At 39.2% G+C, this 13422-nt stretch overlaps 1 protein-coding gene across 2 annotated transcripts in view; it reads left to right on the forward strand.

The window, feature by feature from the left end:
* The window catches only part of BRF1 (BRF1 general transcription factor IIIB subunit), a 176886-nt gene that overhangs the window by 129960 nt on the left and 33504 nt on the right, over positions 1-13422 (forward strand). For both annotated transcript variants that reach the window (XM_086749971.1, XM_086749972.1), the window contains one exon: positions 1257-1513. In XM_086749971.1, coding sequence (XP_086606097.1) covers positions 1257-1513 — 257 coding nt within the window. The remainder of the gene's footprint in view (positions 1-1256; positions 1514-13422) is intronic.

Raw genomic sequence — 13422 nt, forward strand, 5'->3', positions numbered from 1 at the left:
GCAAGTGACAAGTCAAATCTTCCACATGCAACTAAAATCCATGTTAGTTTTTAGTGCGTATATCCTCTATCTTTTTTTCCGACTAATGCAAAAGACAGAGTTTCCTACTTCCCTTAGGTATTTCAACAATAAAAACAAAACCAGACAATGAAACACTGTTTTATGCTTCAGAGTTTCTCATTCATCCTGTGCTTACACAGACGTGGCAGTCTACCAGCAATTTTCAAAATTGTATAACTGGTTGGCACCGCCAAGTAGCCTAAACACCCACCTTTTTGTTCGGACAACACAGGAGTTTTTCTCTAACTCTGTATTGTTTCTGACAGCTTGAGTAGAACTTGATTAATATCATGCTTTCCAATTTCAAGGTAGCACTTGACCCATGTAGGTAAACAGAGGGGCTATTATCCATTTAAAAAAATAAATCTCCTGCAGAGCTTGGTGTTAAAACCTTCCTTTGAAAAGAAAAATGCCAAATGAGAAACAGAGGTTCTTTTTTTTTTTTTTTTCTCCATACCTACCCAGGCACGGAACATGGCTAGAAATATTCTCCAGCATCATTTCTCTTTCTCTTGCTCTGCGCGGCAGCAACCTCTGCAGTGTAACACAAGGCTTGGGCTTCAGCATTTGCCTGGGAAGGGCAGTTGCAGGTGACATTGCTGCTGCGCTTGTGCGTCTGCAGCCTCCTGCTTCCTATCTGTCAGTGTTAAAACCAGGCCATGCTTAGAAAGCTGCTGCTAATATTCTTGGCCTTTTTTGGATGTGGAGGAGGTGGGTAGATACTCTCCCACACAGCATTTGGATTTGGTATAAAATACCATTGCACTTTCGATGTGGAGTTGTCAGTGCGGGAGTCGTGACCCAGCTTGACTCTAACTTTAAAGGCAATTTTAGCAGGGGAATTTCTTTATTTCTATGCTGGGTGATGCTATCGGGGTCTCTGTTCCTGTAACAGGAGTTCACTTCATTTTTTTTTAACGCATGAGAAATGGCCCACATTTCTTCTCTGGCAGCATTACGAATACTAAGTAAAGAATTTGTAATAAACTGTGTGGGCATTTGGCAAAAAGTGAACACTTAGCTCTTGGTGAAAAGAGACCTCTCGGTCCCGCTGAGTTGCAGGAGAGGGAGCGCTGGCTTAGACTGCATCCCTGCATCAGCAGCACCTGAGCCAGGACTGCTGAGCTGCAGCTCGCCGTTCTGCTTCACAGAAACTTTGTTTGTATCTACATCACTAATTTTATATTTTAATTAAGCCAAAGAAATCTGCAAAGAAGCGGGAGCCAATTCAAGCCAGCACAGCAGGAGAGGCAATTGAAAAGATGTTAGAACAGAAGAAAATCTCAAGTAAAATTAATTATAATGTGCTAAGGGACCTGAACAGCAAAGGAAGTAACACACCAAAGAAAGAGGATGACAGCACTGATGACAGCACCAACACCAAGAAGCTGTCAAGAAGAAAATCTATTGCCAGTAGGAATATAGCCAACCCTGTAAACAGTGTGGGAAAAAGGTACTGCAATTGTTCATTTATATCTCTGTCTGTGAGACTGTCTATGTATCTTTCTGAGCCAGACAATGTAGGGACTGAAACATTTGTTTGAGGCTAAAGTAATGTCAGGACTCTGGTTTTATTTATTTTGCCTGCAGTGTCGTGGCGGCACCTTATTTATAGTTCACGTATCAGAGGTCTGCTTTGGTGCGAGTTAATCATCCTGAAGCCAAAAAAAAAAATCAATGGAAATTCATAAACAGGAGTCTTTCAGCTGGGGACATCTTTTCTTCATATTCTTCTGACATTTACGTCCTTCCTTTCTAAGTTGTCTGTATCAGCTGACACGATGCTAAATGTTCGAAAGCTTTGGCTTTTTGCTTGATTTGAAATATATAGTTCCCAACTGTTTTGACAGCTAACTGTTTTGATTAGCTTTTCTATTAGTTTTATTCCAAACTTTTATTGTTAATTGATGACACAAATATAAAGCTTTACGGTAAATATGCTTGTCGGTTTTCTGGTCTGCATTTGCAAATGTTTTATAGTGTGATGAAAGCTACTATTCTAATGAGTAAAATATTCATCTTGCCGGGCAGATTTGTGGTGTGCTGTAAAGTGTGTAAGGAGATTGATGCGTCCTATCTGCAACATTCAACTATTTTATTCGTCTTCAGTTTATGAAATCATGTCAGATGATCATTTGAGTCATGGCTATGTATAGTAATTTCTTACTTAGAGGTTGTTTGTTTGTTTATTTATTTATTTACTGCCTAAGAGACGTAGGGTTTTTTTGCTTCCAGAAGTATAGGCCACATGCCACAAGGAAATTTAGGTATTTAATACTGAAATGTAAGATGATGTCTTTGTACTGTAGTTCAGATTTGGACATGTGCTGCAACTGGGCAAAGGACCAGGAAGGGCAGGAGGGCAGCCAGGCACAAGGTGCAAGAAATTATCTATTTGTGCAAGAACAGGAGACGTAGGACACCTGAAAATGTGAAGCTGGGAGGGTTAGTAAGTGCATGTCTCTCAGAAGCTAAGCAAAATAAGGATACCTAGACCCAAACCACTTATTTTGACTTCATTTGACAGGGAGGCCAGCAGCGTGGTTTTCAATTTTGGCTGAGAAGCCAAATGCCAGTGCCAAAGCAAAAGCTTTGGCATTTGTCCTCTCAGCCAGTATTGAAGACCATGCCGCTGGCCCCAATGTCACCAGGATACGGGTTTTTGCAGTGTACCAAGCATCTTTTCTTTCTGTGCTGTTCCTTCTTTATTCTGTATTTTACCAAGATAGCTTCATCCTTGTTCAACTTCTCACTCTTGATATCAACAGCTTTGCTTTCCAGTTCTTGGCTCAGTGTGGCTTTTAATCTCCCCTGTAAGTTGCTACTTGAGGTGATGTCTAATGACCCAAGCGTTTAAGTTTTCCACTAGTGAAGGAAAGTGGAGATGCACTGAGGATTAACTAACAGCATTTAGCCTATGTTTTTGGTTTTTTTTTATTTAACACATATTAATGAGTCATATTTCTGGTATTTCTACTAAAATATAGCTGATTCAGTTGTCTGAAATTAAATGCTGTGATGGGGAGTAAGGGCTGGTCAGGATCTCGGTTGCATTTCAGAGCTCAGCGGTAACATCCATGCTCAACCTGCTTTGCCACATCCAAACCTTATCACTTTCTGAGATTTGCAGAAATATTGGGCACTCAGAGCTCCTGTTGAAGTGAGCGTGTTAAACTCTTAACAGGTGTTAAACTCTTTGGAAAATCATGCCATAAATATTTAATTTAACAGTGGTGCAACTTGAAAAGCTTTCTAAATAAATACAAATCAGTATTTTCCAAAAGCAACTAATAAAAGTGTTTATTTTTCCTCTTGAGAGACTAAAGTACGTCCTTAAGATGCATAACAGAGTTTCCTGATGATGATTAGCAGATCTCGGATACAATGAATTTTGCAGCAGAACACTTCAGAGGTTGGAGATCCATGCAGATATGTGAGTTAAGAGGATTTTGCACTCCCAAAGTAGGCAGTGTTCTTCCTTAAATAACATCAAGGACTTCGCAAACCATTAGTTTGGCTTTTTTTTTTTTCCTTACAATGAAAGATTTATGACATACTTTTGATTATTTTTTTTTTTTGCTAGTAGTGTAAATGCCGTGCCTTTTATATGGCATGCATAAATTTCTGTGTTCTGCGTTGTTCTTATGTGCCATGCATTCATTGCCTTTGTTCAGTATTGTTCCTCTGAGAGGTGAATGGCTAAATACTTTCTGAATGATACAAAAATCATGGTAATTTATATGCAATTAATAATAATAAAACCCCTGAACATTGCCCATTAGAAAATAAATGAAGCACATAATGTATCTATATCCAGGAGGCATTTGCAGAGATCTTGCTGACAGTTTGGTAGTTACACTCCTGCGTGTTTATATGTCTTAAATAGTTAGTGAGCTGCATTTGACTGCAGTAGCACTCTGCGTGACCATGCTTTGATCTGGTCCTTTAGTTCATCTGAGTTACAATCAGATTTTAAAGAGCTACTGATTTAGTCCTGATCTCAAGTAGAAGATAGGAAAGCAGATTTTTCTATAAAATAGTATCTTTATTGCTTTCCCTTTGCAAGCCAAGAGTATACATACCTCACCACCAGACTTGGACAGATTATGGAGCCAAGTTTGTCATGTGTCTCGGGAATCATCGTCATATGCAGTATGTAGCATCCTGGAAATAGGAAGCTGATCTTCATTTCCATCTTTTCTGATTGTCCCTTGCTATAAAGTACTCTGTGGTGTTATTTCTGGATAGAGGGCTTCAAATTATCTCAAAAGAAAATGGTTACCCCAGCAAGACATGGTGCAATCTCTGGTGGTTTTTCTGTTCTTTTTAATATGACATAAACTAGCAGTTACAGTGTTAATGAGTTGAAATATTTTGTTTACTGATGTGATAATGGTAAGTAAATTTTACATTCCTATTAAAAGTTGCTGATTTGCAAGAAATTTATAAAGAGCTAGAATGCTAAGCATGATCCCAGGAGGATCTTAGACTGGATATTGGTGGCCCTTTTAATATAGCTTTGTTGCTACTATAATAACTTAATGGTTACTTGGATTTCAAAGACAATATGGTTTATCTATGTATTAGTTCATTAAAAATCCTAATTTTGAAATCTTGGAAATGTTTGATATTTTCTGAAATTTTGTGAGGAGGGCACTCTCAAAGACTTTTTCCAAAGATCATGCAAGTTCCTGCTTTTTAGATGAGTAGACATTATATACATCAATATTTTCAGAAGCAAACTGGATTTTTGAAAAGATTTCTTTACCGTGAATGCTCTGCAACATTTTAAGTTTCAGAAAAAGACATACTTTTCTCAGACACACGTCCTAGAATTATACTGGGGTTTTACTTACTATATCTGTCAAGATGGTAGAAGACTGGTAATAACAACGTAAGTAATTTTAAGAAATTTTATGTTGTGTAGATCTATTTCATTACATTTCTTAATGCATTTTTGTTCCAGTGAGTATCACAACTGGTGCTTCATACACAAAAGCTGTTTCATTCTCTGTGTGTTAGAGATGTGTCATGGTGGATGTTACCATAATAGATGTTGCAACTTTAATTTCAATTTCCAGTTCCACAGTTTATCTTCACTAATGTCTTCTGTGCATATGAAGCATAAGAATAATATGTTGAACTCCCAGAAAAGAACAATTGCCACTTTGAGCTACTTAAAACCTGAATTCCAGTTAGAGTTGTGCCGTGCAGCCCTCAAAGAGGGTTTTTAGCTCTGGAAACTTCTAGTTAGAAGCTTAAAAATTTATTTTATATTTACTTGAGCTGAATCTTACAACGTTACTTATGAAGTAAAATGTGTTGTACCAAGAAAATGTGGAAACGAGAAAGCTTTCAAGTCACTACTTTTTAAAAATTTTAAGCTCATTTATTGCTATGTGCTTGAAATTGGTAATGATATCAGAAAAGACAGGATATATTATCGAGGGAATAAATGTGTCAGGTTAATCTCCTGAAGAATTTGCCTTGGAAGAAATGAAGCAGGACTGTGAAGCACAGCTGAACCGGTTGTAATGAAACAAGATTGTTCTGAATGGAAGCATATGAATATATAAGAGAAAACCAAATGCTTGCTACGAATATGACAAAAGCCCTTGGTAGAGATCTCAAATTTGATTAGATTTGGAAATTCACCTCCAAATTCTCTCTATGGTCTCACATGTATTTATGAACCATCCATTTTCCTCATACACACTGGCATGTGGCTCCACCTGTGCTTCAGAGCCACGGGATCTGGATATTGTGAACTGTGCATTTGCAGCGCCAGGGACTTGTTCTGCTGTTAAGTGTCTGCCCTGCGATGCACACTTTGAATTAACATCTGCTCCAGTTATATTTTTGTTGGCTTTTCAATGAGTGTCACGATGCCAGAAAAGTCCCCTTTATTATTAGGGAAAATGTATGTAGCATTTTCTACAGCCTAGCGTATGGCATCTCACTTAACATCATAAGTTACTTGGTACTTTCTTGGCTCTAATTGGCATCAGATTGCCCTAGGGGGGTGAACCTAACTTAGGTGCCTTGGAGGATGCCATGCTGCAGAGGGAGCATGGGGGGATGGAGTGGCTGCCCACTGCGAGCCGGTGGGAACACTGTCCCTGGATCCCACAGCTCCGACCCTCGTTTCTTGTTGGCCGTTTCTGGTGTCTGGGATGGGAGAATTACTCTGTAAGGCAGAAGTTAGTTTCAGTCTCATTGGCTTTGCCAGATGATTTTTGGTAAAGTTGTGGGAGGGAGGGAGCATGGGGTGCTCACACCCCATTGATCACACCCAGCCTGAAAACTTTCTCTGCACTTGATACTGCAGATGTCCAGCAGGATCTGTATTTCTTTATCCTGGGGAATAAGGCGAGAAGAAGAACCAAACCACCTGTTTCCCTCACATCCAGGATTACTGATAATGATAATCCCTTTATTTGTAGTTTTATGGTTTCGGGGGGTGGAAGTATTGTGCTGAGTGCTGTGCTGTGTCCTGGCTGGGTGCTCCTAACTCAACTGCAAGTCTGAATGTCCTGAATGCTTATTCTGCATTGGCCATGGCTTATAATTTATTCTTATAAAACCAAAGCAAACAGGTTTTTTTTTTTAAATGCAGAATATTTTTACTTTATTTTAATTTATGAGACTGGTATTTGTGGAGGGGAGGAATGTGAGCTCATGATTTCCAGATTACTTAGATCAATCCAGAACGGTGTGAAGCAAAACTCAGTTTGCATAATCTGAGGGATTCCTGGGTGTACAAAGTCCCCGTGTTTGGCAGATACAAAGCTTTTGATAGTAATTTTTGTGCTAACTTTGGTGGTATGCACTCTCTATACAAATTGGCCCTTCGAGATGGGATCTTAAGAGTGTTTTTATATGCTTTAATTTTTCCACCATATATTTTTATTTTTCAGAATTGCCTTCAGCTCTTTGTCTAATTTACCTTTGATATCCTGTTTTTCTCTCTCTGCTTTGAAGTCTGTTACATGGCTTCGAATTCATGTGTATTTACTCAAAGTGAGATATTAAATTTTATTTCTTGTCTTGTGCTGCTGCAGGCTTTCTTTTTATATGTGACTAACATGCTAGCACCAATTTCCCACCTGGAATAAAATTCCTTACAGAAGATACTGGAAGTACTTGTTGAGATGGTAGTTAGAAGTTTCTTCTATAGCTTAATTATTATTTGGTTGATATTTTTGGTGTTTCCTCTGGAAGCAGTCTCATGTTGCTTACAGGATTAAGTAGGCTGTGATTCCTGGATATGAATGTACATTGGAGCCTTCCCGTTGAACCTGTGGAGTCAGCTTTTGGTTTGACTATTATGCATGTGGTAAATAAATTCTCAAAATGCTTTGACATAACTGTTTTCTTATGTGATCTGCACTTTGAGAATTTCTTTGGAGTGTAATTTTATGTATGTTTGTGCTTTGCTGTGGTATATAATCATTTAAATCAAAGGTTAATCAAAATGATTAGTCATTTTGAACAGGAAAACGGTGACATTTGATAAGTACCTCCACTTAAAATAAATCTTACCAGCATTTTCCAGCCTTGTAACTTTTAGAGGGACAAGCTTATACAAATTATGTTTAGTATTTTATTTACAAAAGCAAAGCCAAGAAAAAATGAATTCAAGACTTCCAAGGTTTTGCTTTTCGTGTCATGCATCTGCCTTATTAAAGTTGTTTGTACAGGGGAGAGCTTTACGAATGACCTTGAAAGGAGCTGACACATGCATTTACTTGTTCACAGTTGATTTGAGGAGTTGATCTAGTAAAGCCTGTAGTAATGTTGTAACCTGGCTAATGCTGCAGGTTACTGCTGTTCGTATGATCTAGGAAGCCTTTTGTAATAAGGAGATAAATCAAAGGCAAGAACTGGAAAGAAACGTATCTGACCCAACATGTTTTAAAAAGAGTGTGTGTTTTTAACTTCTGAGTGCAAAAATGTGATGACCAGCAGCCTTTCTCTCTTCATTAAGTGAGAACACAGGAGGAAAAATGCATTGCTTCTGTGCGTGGCACCATGCTGCTGAGTGGTCGCGGAGTTAAGCAAATGGCACTGAGAGACTGGGGAGGCAAGAAGCAGCACACTGATCGGGGAATGGTGTGGCAGGTTATCCCTTTACCCTCAAATTCATTTCTCTTGACACTGAGATAGGACAGAAGAGTGGGAAAGAATTTTTTCCAAAAAAAAAAAAAGGAAAAAAAAAAAAACAGTTCCCTAAACCCATCCTTCCAGAAACTGGTAAGCGTTTGTCAGGATTTGATGTTTATTCTGATTACTTGGACTGTTTTGAAGATAGATTCCCCCTGATACCAACAACAGCCTTTTTCTTTCACATCTAACGGGCTTGATACCCCTGAAAATACAGCTGCATTAAACTCTGAAACATGTATGGATAGCGTTTCACATGGCTGTGCTCCGCACCGTTGAGAAAGGAGCTCCTCTCCAGCCGTCACCTGGCACAGCTCGCATCCCCGGCCTGCAGGCTCTGGGCACCTTTGGGCTGCTGCTGCAGGAGCTGCTTCTGCCGCTGACTCCCAAGTCGTTTCAGAAGTTATTCCAGCAGCTCCGCACTCTTCTGTCACGCAGTGTCGGTTTGCTAGGGTGAGGGTACCAAAAAGCTCATTCCTTTGTCCTTCATCCCTTCATCCCTTCCCTTCCTGCTGCAGGAGGTGAGTTACAGAATCGTTTCCTCCTTCCGTGCCTCTTGTGCTGAGTTAAGAGAAATGAAGTTAAAGGTTTTCTTTTATGTTGTTAAAATTGAGTGTTTTTCCTAAGAATCCTAGTTTTGGATTCATTAGCTTTTGAGTACTGGAATAAAATGCCAAAGTTTCAGTGTGGCAGCTAACTCATCTGTATTTTCACTCTGTAAAATATAATTGGAGAGAAATGCCCCTGGAGTAGCTTAATGATAGAGAAAAAATGTAAAGAAGCCTTCTCGATGTGAACTGTACCAATTTCTGTAAGTTCAGTGATGCTGCAAATCGTCGCTAGTTGTACATCATTCATTAAGAGCATTCAAATTTTATAGTACAGACATTTAATGTCACAATTTGGTTTAGTGTAAAGATAAGGGAAGATGATCCGCTGGGTCTGCAGAGGAGTGTTCCTGAGCTGTCATTTATTTGGACTTAGGAGAACCTTTGAGAAATATATATAAATAAACCCTTCAAGACTGAGTGAGGACACATCTAGGCTCCAGTGTTTCAGCAATAACGAGTGTCTGCCAAATCCAGTGCTCCGTTCCATTTACCCCAAAATGATTAAAATGCCTTCAATTTAAAACTAAAAAGGCATTGATCTGGCTTGACCCCGTAGCCCAGACCCAGGTCAAGTCTCCTTATTTTTACAGCAGCCTTCTTGTTTGTTTAATATAAATTGGATATTGCTTTTCCGCCTCCCACTCAAGAAAATTGTCTCCTTGTCACATTCCAGGGGAGGTCGGCTGGGCAGCACAAAAATGCAGAGGGGATTTTTTGTGACCGTCTGAAATAATTTCGCCTTGCGTTTTAAGACCAAATAGGAGCAATTTTAGCCCAGAAGATAATTTTGTGTGACAGTTGGATTGCGAGCGCCTTGTTTATCTATGTTCTCATTTTCAGGTTGGTTATAAGAAAATTGTCTGCGAGCTTTTTTTCTTCCAAATTGCACTCAGTGGGGCTAATGGGAGATTTAATATAAATATGTATGTGCAGTCTCTTGAACTCTAATAGCGTGTTAGCAAAAATAGTTACATGTGATGTGGGGAGTGAGGAGAGCGGGAAGAAACAACGAAATAGGAAGCGTTACGGCTCTTGGTATCAAACCCTGGAGGTGCGTGTCCTGCTGTCACGGCTGAGAGTGCTTCAGCTCCTTCTCAGTCTGTAGAGTCTTCTGATTTATTTCTTTGTTTTCGTGGGTGGAAAATAATTGGTTTCTGAATTGATTTTCCTCTGACCCTAGTCCAGTCCAGCAGGGTCTGCTTGTTGATCTTGATAGTGTATATCTGCTCATTTTTTTTTTGGTATAAACCAGGGAAGCGTATGTCTGATGTGTGTTAGATTTGCAAAGGAAGTTGAGTCTTCAGCAAATATTTGTTAAATGTTGAAGGAAATTGAAAGAAACAAACAAAAAATTAACTTTTTATCACTACAATATGGCATGTGTTATTTTACCAAGACTAATACCCAAACTAGGAGAGCAGTCACATTTTGTTCCTTGATGTTTGCACACATTGCCAGACCAGATCGCTGGCAGTCATTATGTGGTTGTGACTGCAGTTCTTTCACCGTGGCTGGGTAAAGTATTGGAAAGTTATAGAGTTTGTTGCAGAACTTGGAAGTACTGTTTGTTCACGTAATATTTAACAGCATCTACATAATTAGTTTTAAATTGGCCAGTGTACTGTAACTTAGGCATTTATGTAAGTGCTGTTCCATTACCCAGTGATGCTTTTGGTGTGCTGACTGATTTCAGTTTTACCTTGCTGCGGTTGTTACTAAATATAGGATGAAACACACTGAGATAACTTCTGAATGTGGTCTTGGAAGATACATGCAGCAAATTTAACTTTTTCTTCTCTTGTTGAATATCCAATTTATTGTGAGTCAGAAATTTCTGCCCGGCATTTTCCCCTTCAGTGCAACACAAAGATAGATTGAACAAACCCGTTGCTGTGTTTAAGATATGCAGGACCCAAGGTGACTTCCCCACCTGCTCTAGAGCAGCCCATCTCCTTCTCTTGTCTCGTAGAGATCCCTTCCTTGTGACCCAGAAAGAGGTAAGGGAGGAAACCACTAGCTTTTACATACATTTTCCTCTCCTGCTGTGTTTTACACTTGAAAAGAAGCCCATGCTGCTACGGAGGTCGGATGGAAGGTACACAGGGCAGTATAGCACGTATGGACCTCAGGTCCTGCAGTCCATCTCCCCGATGAACATGCAAGTGGAGACCCTTTCACCCCAAGTGCTCTGTCAAGGCATCGCCTGGCTCAGCAGTTGTCAAAAACTGTAGATGGTTTGAAATCTTTCCATTCAAGCAAGACTGTGGTAGCTGGCAGGGAGAGGATACAACGAGACTGTTCAGCCTGCAGCGTGTCGTGGTGTGATAGATTTGAAATCTATATTGGTGTTCAGACTTGAGTGCAACCTTGCTGCTTTGGAGCACTAGAAGATGCTTGGGCATTGAGAGTTCCTATACAGAACAGAAGTGTTGGGCACATATTTAATAGTTTGTTGTCTCTTTCTTCAGAAACTATTTTAGATATGGTATTTATGTGAAAGAAATATATACTACTTTACAGCACAGTGTTCTTTTAAGATTTTATCAACATATTTAATCTGAGTGTTTTGAGATCTGAAGTAAGAAGGACATGCATACAAATTTGGAAGCGGAATGAAGTGGCTGGTGTATTTATTTTGTAAGGTTATCTTTGCCTGTCTAGAGTGGTGACATGGTAGTTTTAGTAGAAAAATGGCTTTGTACACTTCTGCAAGGATTTTATCATGCAGTAATAAAGAAACAAAATAATTTAGAGTCCTAACTGAAACTGTTGTTGCTGAAGTTGAGCGAGACAATTGTCAGATTAAAGCTGTAGTTGAATCAATCAGTCATCTGATGAATTAATAACTGAGATTAAAGTCAACAGTGAATCAATGATTAGCTGAAGAGAAGCAAGATAGAAATCAGAGTGGTTTAAAACATAGAACTGGTTATTACAGTAAGTAAGGGCAGTAAGCTGCCAGTGAGCATCGCCTGCTGCCTGGCTCCTGGAGGCAGAGATGAGCCCTTCCAGTTTGTGCTTTAGTAAGCCACGTTAAGGGTTAATTCTGTGCCTAAATGTGCTGCTTGGCTGAAGGTGTGTTAGACAATTGTTCTTTTTCCCATTTCCTGCCAAATGAACTGTATGCAAGCAATATTGGCTTAAAAAATTTGATAAGCAAATATAGCATGTCTTAAACATGTTTGCACTTTATTCATACCTTTTGAAATATTACAGAAAAAAAAGGATGGGAACAGAGTAGAGAAAGGTGAACTCCTTTGTGTAGGCTGTTTGTGGAGCAGGGTGGGTAGGAGAGAGGTTTGGATTGCTCATGTCGCTGATGGATGTCTCCTGTGAGCTTTGGGTATTCCTATGTCAGGCTGTACCTTCTGGAGCCTCTCCTCCTCCTCTGGACAGTGTCTAGGAGATTCGGACCATTAATGGCTGTCAGTGATGCGGCAGTGCAAAAAACTTACCTTTTGCTGCCATGGTTATTTGTGATACCGCCTCTGCCACAGCTCTTCAAATCTTCTAAACTTGTCGGTGAAATAAGAGTTTTATTTGCCTACAACCTGGTCCACTCCTAATCCGATTTTAACCTTTGGGAAATCTGGAATAAAAAAAATTATTGGGCCTTACTGTTGGATTTTATATAACTTATTTTTATTTTAAAAGTCAGAACATATATAATCCGAAAGTGTCAAACAGAAGCTTGCTGAAAAAGCTTCAGTCTTATCATGGGAAAAGTTCAGAGTTACATATATCTTAAATTTCCTTAAATCCCTGTATGAATCGAACTACTTTTTATCCATGAATCCATATGTTCATTTTCCTGTTATTTCTTAAAATGTTCTTGTTCCTTTTTCGTCTTCAAAGGATTGGGGTGATGAAATGATTTGGTTTGGATTAGAAAAGATGTCCTTAAGAAAAACACAGTTGTCTGGAGTAGTATACAAATAACTTAAGATATTATACTAGTACCTTGAGAGTATTCGAGGTCTGTACATAGCAAATGTAAACAAATGGGCTTCCTCATGAGAAAAGTGCTGTAAGTATACACACATTTATTGCTTTATCGAATCCATTTAAAATTGTGTGGATACATCTTCTTTGGTCAGTCTAGTATTGTGCATGAGCCATCTGTAAGCTTTGTTGGTCTTAATGCATAATGTTTAACTTCTGAACCACAAAAATATTTCATCCAGATAAAATATAGTTATCAATTTTGATCTTTATATGACATTTCCTTGCAGTTTTTTTTCCTTCTGAATGCTTCTGATGAGCTACTGATCTACACTGAGATAGATTGTGCCATACATGCATTGCCTGGAGAGGTGGAAGATGGAAACATTTGAGGCCCGGCTCTGGACAGGGCTCTGAGCCACCTGATCTGGTTGGAGATGTCCCTGCTCCTTGCAGGGCGGTTGGACTGGATGGCCTTTAAAGGTCCCTTCCAACCCAAACCATTCTATGATTCTATATAATGAAAATAAACGTAAATACTGATTCATCAACTCTAAAAGCATGAAAGGACAATAATTAATTCTGTTCTACAAAAAAAAAACACAGAGAAGGGGAAGCGTGAAGGGTAGAAAAGGGAAAGAAAGGG

The sequence above is a fragment of the Chlamydotis macqueenii genome, chromosome 5 (assembly GCF_036417535.1).
Source record: "Chlamydotis macqueenii isolate bChlMac1 chromosome 5, bChlMac1.mat, whole genome shotgun sequence".
NCBI classification, from domain to species: domain Eukaryota; kingdom Metazoa; phylum Chordata; class Aves; order Otidiformes; family Otididae; genus Chlamydotis; species Chlamydotis macqueenii.